Source organism: Capsicum annuum, chromosome 7 (assembly GCF_002878395.1).
Source record: "Capsicum annuum cultivar UCD-10X-F1 chromosome 7, UCD10Xv1.1, whole genome shotgun sequence".
Taxonomy (NCBI): domain Eukaryota; kingdom Viridiplantae; phylum Streptophyta; class Magnoliopsida; order Solanales; family Solanaceae; genus Capsicum; species Capsicum annuum.
Genome location: NC_061117.1, coordinates 201,578,959 through 201,587,221, shown reverse-complemented (window position 1 = coordinate 201,587,221; position 8,263 = coordinate 201,578,959). Strand labels below are relative to the sequence as shown.

Genomic DNA, 8,263 nt, shown 5'->3' with positions numbered 1-8,263 from the left:
TCCGACACTCATCTATCACCTGCAAACAATAACAAAATAATACGATAATACAGATATCAAAATAATACAGCTAAACCTAATCTTTACATAAAAAAATTTCTCAAAGCCGACCAACATTTATCTATCACCTGTAAAATGCAACAAAATAATACGATAAAGGTGATATCAAAACAATAAAACTAAATTTAAATTCTACACGCAAAAATTTTTCAAATCCGATCGAGATTCATCTACCAACTGTAAACTATCACAAAATGACAAACTAATAGAGATATTATGATAATACAATTAAACTTAACCCTTGCCTAAAATTTTTTTTCAAAGCCGATCCATATTCATCTAACATTTGTAAATTAAACTAAAATAATAAGATAATAAAGATATCAAAACAATACAATTAAACCTAACCTTTACACAAGAAATTCTTCAACGCCAACCGACATTCATCTACGACCTGTAAACTATATATATATATATATATAATAGTGATCACAAGGCTTCATTTTGATCTAACTAATTCTTGTCTGAGAGAAAATTTTAATCCTAATAAACGATTTTGAATGAAAACAAATAAGATATATATATATATATATACACATGTTGAATTCTATTATGCTAACAAAAATAGTGAAGGAGTTGAGGGTTAGAAAATCAAGTATCTACCAGTGTAAACATGCAATTCAATCAAATTAGAGTAGCATCAATCTTATTCACCCAATAGGCAAACATGAAAATACTCTTCAAAATATAATTTAAAACTATATTTGAAATTTATAGCCGAACACTATATTTTTAATTAAAGTGAAGTACTTTTTCGATAAAAAAATTTCATGATCAAATAACACAAATAATAAAAAGAAAATACTCACCCCAAAGTTGTGAAGAAGTCTCAATCACATATTGTACATAATTTTTATTCACCTCACATCATGTGAAAGTCAACAATAAGTAAAATTATAATAAAAGAAGCATAATATTTTTTAAAAATTAAAACTAAAAACACAAAATCTATCTGTTGAAAAAATAATTTCCTCTTCAAATGTCATTGTATTATTTATGGGAAAAAATAATGCTCAATATATATAGAAATCCAAAAGAAAATTTATCATGAAAGAATTGGTCAAACATGGAAAAAATCTTTTATAATATGAAAATGACTCTTATTTCGAAATTAATACTTATTTTTCTATTTTGATCTTGTACAACTACAACTTATTTTTCATTTTTTTTCGATTGTTTACTACTACAATTCTACTTGTTTTTCTTTTTTGATCGTACTATACTACGTGTTATAAGTGATTTTGACAAAAATTAATTAAACAATAAATTAAAGAAAAGCGAAGGAAAAAATCTTTTCTAATATGAAAAGGACTCTAAATTCAAAATTCATACTTATTTTTTTAGTTTGGTTGTGTACAACAACTTCTTATTTTTTTTCCTTTTTTTGGTTGTATCTAAAATTAATTAAATAATAAAAAAAGTGAAGGAAAAAAATCTTTTTAAGTAAAGATTAGAAAGGCCGATTTCGATATTTGTGCTAAAAGACATTAAGTAAAGATAATTTAGTCTTTAAATATCACTTAATAATAACTCTATACTAAATTCTTAATATATACGACACGTAAACAGACACACGGCACAGTGCTTTAACCTACTCTATTAGATTTCCTAAAGATCATATCTCTGTCTCTTCTCTCTTTAAAAGTAAATACAAACCATTGCTTATTTTTTTTATATACATCATAAATTAAAGAAGTAATTTTACTAATTCATAAATAAACTTTTTAAAAATTTTATAAATACTTTGTGAACACTTTTTGAAAGGCTTGGGGTGGGTTGCTCCTCAACTCATCAGCGACCTATTCCCTGATATACTCACTACAAAGATTAGGAGATATATAAAGCAAGAAGTGTAGGAATAAAGTAAAATAGAAGATATAAGTTTTTTTACATGGAAACTTTTTGCTCAAGAGAGAAAAATCACAATTTTTCTCCAAAATTTCTAAGTTTCACTATCACTACAAAAAAGAAGTTTAATTGCGGAAGTTTATTTGATGGAGTTATTTTAATCCCTGTAAAATATATTAAATACAGAGGTGTAATAAACTGCCGCTAAAAATTTTAAATTTGCGGAGTTTTAACCCGTGCTATCCATTTAAAAATATACCGCGACCCAATTTCATATTCCCTCCTTTCTTTTAATTGGCCAAATATTGTTTTCCTCATTTCCCCCAAAAAACCCATTTCTCTCAGTTTTTCCCCAATATCCTACAATGGTTTAACAAGATTGGTCGAATTGCGCAGATCCATTTTCTTCAGACCTTGTCAAGATTGCTCGAATTCTTAGCTTATCGAGATTACAGAAGCCTAAATTTCTACTGATTTCTACTCAAAACCAAATTTCTGTTGATTTTCCCAAATTTCTGTGAACTCTAATTTTGATTTTCCCAAATTTCTACTGATTTTGATTTCTTCTTTGAAATTTCTACTGATTTCATCTTGTAAGTGAACTCTAATTTTGATTGTTTTATCTTGCGTGTGGATCTCGAGCGTAATTTTTGACTAATTTTGGTGTGAATTACAGAAACAAGGACTATTTTTCATCATGTCAAGTATAATCTGCCTATCTCAGGTAAAAAATCTACCTATTTTATAGATGTGTTCTAATTTTATTTTGACTGAATCTGCTAAGTGAATTCCTTAGCAGCTGTGTGCTAAAACAGTTATACAAGGAAAACTTTGTGATTTATTTCTAGTTTCTAGTAGAACATCCAATTCCCTGATCATCCGTTTCTAGTTTTTCTTTTTCCTCCCATCATTATTATTATAATTAATTTGAGTAACAAGATGATATAAGGCTTGAGTATATGGATCAAGAACATTAGAATATACCTGGTTCTTTTTTTCATGTATGATAGTTGTGTTGTGAATGTCCATTATTTTAACAGTTATGATTCATGAACGCTTTTTTCGTAATTCCTTTTTAAAAAGTCAAAGTGCAGTTGAAAGATCTGTCTTTTGCTTATAGTTAATTTCGTACATTGACTCAGAAAATCCTTGCATTTTTGAATCTCTTAATGTATCTTTGATCTCTTTGGTCTTGAAGCACAAACATCTTGACTTCTTTTCTGTAGCATCCAAAGGGAAGGATGATAGCTCACTGAAGGTTAGGTTGTCTACTGGTATCTTATGGATTTCACTTCATCGCTTTAAACAAATAATAAGGAAAAAAAACTTTTGTTTTTAATGTGTTATTCAATCATTCTTATGAAATCTGCTCCATGAATGATATTGATGCTGCTCGATATCTACCCTTGATTAGGATCGCTCGATACCAATTCTACAAAATTGAACATAAAAGATGATATACCATCTTTCAAAGGTTAGAACTTTCACATGTTCCATGTGAAGTGTGAATTATGGTGTTCTTTATGATTTTGGTCATGTTCTTTGCGATTTTGTCATTGTCTAGTTACGCAGGCAAGGCCGGGAAAGCTGGCACTGGTGGTAAAAGTCAAAAACCAAAAGCCCCTGGAGCTGAGAGCTGAGCAAGGTTTTCTTCCACTCCTAATTCTCTTTTACAACTTGAACATGAAAATGTAATTTACTTCTTGGATACTTGCTAATGGAAAATTTTGGTGCCAATTGTTATTTCGTTTATGGCTTTCTTCCTTTTCCAACTTTTTTGAGTTATAGACACATTTTTCTTGCTCTTGCTCATTTACCTTTCGAATTTTAAAACACTTCTCTATCTAATACCAAATTGAGCCATTTTTTTCTTTTCTGTTTTGGCCTATTCCCTTAATATCTATCTTTGTTCTTAAGTGAGTGTCACAACATGTTATATGATGCGGGAAAGTTTCTGTCATCTTGTTCAGAAAGGAGGCGTAGTTATTCGTGTAGTTTAAAGTGGCTGTCTAGCAGTTGTTATTTACTCCCTCATTTCATTTTATATGGCCCTATACTAATAGTAGTAAGTATTTACATAGTTGATCACAATTTGTGCAGAATGAAGGTGTAGTTATTCTTGTTGTTTAATGCGGCGGTCCAAAAACTATCATGTACTCCCTCTAGTTTCATTTTACTTGACCCAATACTAATAAGTATTTGTTTCAATTTATTTATCCATTTTCACACATCAATAGAGTTTTATCACTAACTACTTTTAGTAGTAGTCAAATTTAATAATATGAAATGTACTGAGTACATTATGCTTTTCATTTCTCCTGAGTTTAATGACAATTTTTCATATTATTTATAGATCAATGTTTGATAAGTTCAAAAACTAACAGAAGGGAAGAATGCCCAATTCATACCCCGAAAGTATGGATGTTGTTTGATCTTATTTGCTCCTTCGCGGGATTCTAACCTGCTTTTGGGATCTGTGTGTAGCAATCTATACATTAACTTCTTGAAGTCTCTTAGGAGAGTATAACCAATTTGAAAACATCTAAAAGGCATAAAGGATATCCATACCGAATTTATTTGTCTTTAAATGAATAATTCAGTACTTTCCTATGCTGCAGGCATATGTTCAACAGCTGGAGAATAGCTGGCTGAATTTATCATAGTTGGAACAGGACCTTCAGCGAGCACGTCAATAGGTATTGGCTTCTTTCTTTCACGTGCTTTTGAGAGGACCACCTGAGGAGGTTCCACAATCTTGTCTTATTTTGGGTTCTTGTCCAACTGAAGGGAAAGTACATTTCAAACATGGGAGATCAATCAAACAGAGTGGACGCCAGTGGTATGCCCTTTTCTAATCATTGAACTTGTGTGCCTAACTTTCTTTTTCATTTCAACAAATAAGAAACTTGCTGGGCTTCTTCTAGATCTGTTGAGGAAGTATCGCATCTTGACACTAAATTAAGCTAGGATTGGGTTATTATTTCATGTTAGTGTAACAACTAAAGTTTTCCAATACTCTCTATTGTATATAATATCATTAAGATCATCTAGATGTGCTTCTTGTAGGTGACAGTGACAGAATTTGGGTAGTTCTAACCTCTAGGAAACTTGGATGGAATTAGAATAGTTAGTTTCACTAGAAAGAAAAGTGTCCACCATATTTCTATCAAATAGATACTCATACATGATGGTTCTATCTATCTTAAAGTAGTCTAGTATGCACTTTTCAGCTTTGATACAAGCATGAGGAAAACTAAGAGCACAAGATGTTGTCCAAGGATCAAGCTTCGGAATTGGCAAGCAATTGAAGTCTTTTTTTGGAGTATTTTGAAGCCTTGTTCAAGAGAATAAAAGGAGGAGAAATTATACACTCAGTAGGCGCCTCAAGTGAAGGGCATTAAAGATATTTTGCTCTCTAAAATAACACTCAAGAGGCACCCTAAGTTAGGGCTATTGTGGTCCTTTAAGACTTTTTTTTTACACTCCAAAGGAGCACCCTTCATTAAGGGTATTTTACTCTTTGTTTTGTAATAGTATAAATGACACCTTAGCTCTTATTTTCCTTAGTTTTGACATAATGAATTGAGTGAATTTTTAAGATTGTAATTTTAGTTTAACTTGTAGTCTTCTCCTTCTCCTTAAGAGAGAGAAATCAAAATTAGGGTTAACACTATTGATGGATTTCATTTGTGTTGACAAATTGGCAAGAAAGGTGTGCTTGAGGAAGTGTGAGTCCTTTGAGTCACCTAAGAGAGTGGTTTGAGCTTTCATTAGTAAGGTGTGATTGGAGATTTGATACATCTTCTTTTGTTAATCACATAGTGGAAGTAAGGGTCTCTCTACTATCTTTTTACACTCCAAAGGGGCATCCTTCATTAAGGATATTTTAGTCTTTGTTTTGTAACAGTATAAATAAGCACCTTAGCTCTTATTTTCCTTAATTTTGACATAATGAATTGAGTGACTTTTTAAGATTGTAATTGTGGTCTTAGCTTGTAGTCTTCTCCTTCTCCTTAATAGAGAGAAACCGAAATTAGGGTTAGCATAATTGATGGATTTCACTTGTGTTGAAAAATTGGCAAAAAAGATGTGCTTGAGGAAGTGTGAGTCCATTGGGTCACCTAAGAGAGTAGTTTGAGATTCCATTAGTGAGGTGTGATTGGAGATTTGATACATCTCCTTTTGTTAATCACATAGTGGAAGTAAGGGTCTCTCTACTATCTTTATGTTTATGCAATTCTTCTTCTTCTCCTTTCTAAGTGTTGTTTTCTCTTTGTGTGCTTGCTGATTTTTACATCTTAATATCCATTTCGTGTGTTTCATAGTCTTTAGGCTATCAAGCTTTTCCTGAAACAATTCGTCTCTCATATATTGTTTGTGTTACATGGTCTGTGATTAGGAAGCAAGTACGACTGCAATAATGTGTTTGTCCTACTTGAAGAGGATAGTAGAGCTTCAGTTTTCTTGATTTTACCTCATTAACTGAGCCCAGTGAATAAGATAACTTGGGAAATCCATCTGCATTCAATACGCTGTGGATGGCATTACGTTTAAAATTGAGGAACAAAGTTAACTGCAGCTTCCAGTAGGTCCTCAAGGTGCATGGACTTGGTCGATGTTCATAATTCTCACCTAAGTTGCTCCGACTCTAAAAAAATGTTGGCACACCCGTGTCAGATCCTTCAAAATACATTATTTTTCAAGGGTCCGACACGCACCCATTGACATTTTTGAAGAGTCCGAGCATCATAGATTCTCACACTTGTGATGGTTGTTATGATAAAGATAATGAATGAGTCAGTTGCTACTTTATGCATTCAGTTTGATATAGCACTTTTTTGTATTAGGCTGGCTTATTTTAATAAGATAATGTTCAACCACTTATCTAGTTTTTGGTTGCACTCAAAAAGTTGTTTCCTCGTGCTAAGATAACCTTTTAGATTCTATCGTTTTGCAGGGACCTTCGCATTTGATGCAGAATATAGTCGATGGTTAGAAGAACAGAACAAGCACATCAATGAGTTGAGGAACGCTGTCAATTTTCATGCAAGTGACCCTGAACTGCGAAGTATTGTGAATAATGTCACTGTATATTTCGATGAGGTCTTTAAGGTGAAAGGAAATGCAGCCAAGGAAGATGTTTCCATGTCTTGTCAGGGATGTGGAAAACCCTTGCCGAGCGGTGTTTTATGTGGAATGGTGGCTTCTGCCCCTCGGAACTTCTTAAGGTAACCTCTTCTTGCTCTCATATACATGTAATTCTGCGTCTGTTCTTCCACATTGCCCATATAGTCTTCTCTGTATAGGATTATAAGAAGCTTCCATACTTTTTGATCATGTATGACAAGGTCCTGATTACAGATTCCTTCTCTGTTGCTTATAAGAAATGACGTGATCCTTATATATGGGATTAAGCATTTACCTATATTTATCAGTTATGCTTCTCTGCCTTTCGAGGTACTTTAAGTTGGAAAGTGTTAGCAATATCAGTTTGTGTACTTTGATTTATATGCCTCTTAGGTGTATTCGTTATTAGCCAAATGTATTTGGTTGTAGATTTTAAGTACAGGGCCTTTTAGTTATGTTCAACTCTCATTACTGTTGTAATGTTACAAATTCAGTTCTAAATTTTGTACTACTATAATGTGTTTTTTTTATCTTTGTTTTTTATCATTGATAATGCAGATGTTGTTTATAATAAGGACGAAAAGTTTATCTGATTGATTTTTATACCTTGAATTTTTATGTAAGCAAGTGATTTGGCTAGTGGGCCCATTTCGTTCATGGATGCAAGGAGATCACTTGATGATAGTGATCCTAATAATAGTCGTTGATTTCATTGTAAATTGTCTTGGATATTCAATTATGATGATGTAATTGTGTGGTTGGAGTGAATCTTAGAATATTGAAGCTTTTGTGTTTAGATTTGATTTTGGAGTTTGAAGATACTAGTTAATATTGAAAATTTGGAGTTTGAAGATGGTAATGTTGAAAATTAAATTTTGAATGTTCAATGTGTTTTTGATATGTTTGTCAATTATAATATATAATTAGTCAGGTTGTGTTAATGATATATGAATTGAACAAATATTAGATTGTAGGTTATGCCTAAAGGAATAATTAAATTTGAGCTAAATTTAGAATCTATAATTAGTTATTGAAAATTGATGGGTCCTACTAATTACAAAAAGCCCCCCCGCAAGTTTTAAATAAAAAAATATTATAAAAAGAATTAAATTTAGAATAATGGGGTCAATAACCGTCGCAAATTAATTACGGGGGTTGTAATTGCCGCAAAATAACCCCCGCAAATTAATTATGGAGGTCGAAAAAAAAACTGTCGTAACTCGTTTGT

General features: G+C 31.9%; 1 protein-coding gene across 23 annotated transcripts; it reads left to right on the top strand.

Moving 5' to 3' along the window:
* The first annotated feature begins 2,131 nt into the window (after positions 1–2,131).
* On the top strand, positions 2,132–7,933 carry LOC107878314 (TGACG-sequence-specific DNA-binding protein TGA-2.1). Of its 23 annotated transcripts, none has more exons than XR_007057733.1 (9): positions 2,136–2,501; positions 2,585–2,632; positions 3,107–3,166; positions 3,323–3,382; positions 3,481–3,553; positions 4,527–4,604; positions 4,696–4,747; positions 6,866–7,136; positions 7,660–7,920. XR_007057733.1 is itself a non-coding variant. In XM_047415357.1 (7 exons), the coding sequence occupies exons 5-7, from the start codon at positions 4,714–4,716 to the stop codon at positions 7,740–7,742; spliced, it is 384 nt and encodes a 127-aa protein (XP_047271313.1). In that variant the 5' UTR covers positions 2,132–2,501; positions 2,585–2,632; positions 3,481–3,553; positions 4,527–4,604; positions 4,696–4,713; the 3' UTR covers positions 7,743–7,894. The 23 variants fall into 23 exon arrangements, 3 of the variants coding, with proteins under 3 accessions (XP_047271313.1, XP_016580732.1, XP_047271312.1); XR_007057731.1 differs by having other exon boundaries at positions 2,137–2,501; positions 7,664–7,922; XR_001676824.2 differs by having other exon boundaries at positions 2,137–2,501; positions 3,473–3,553; positions 7,660–7,922.
* The last annotated feature ends 330 nt before the right edge of the window (positions 7,934–8,263 follow it).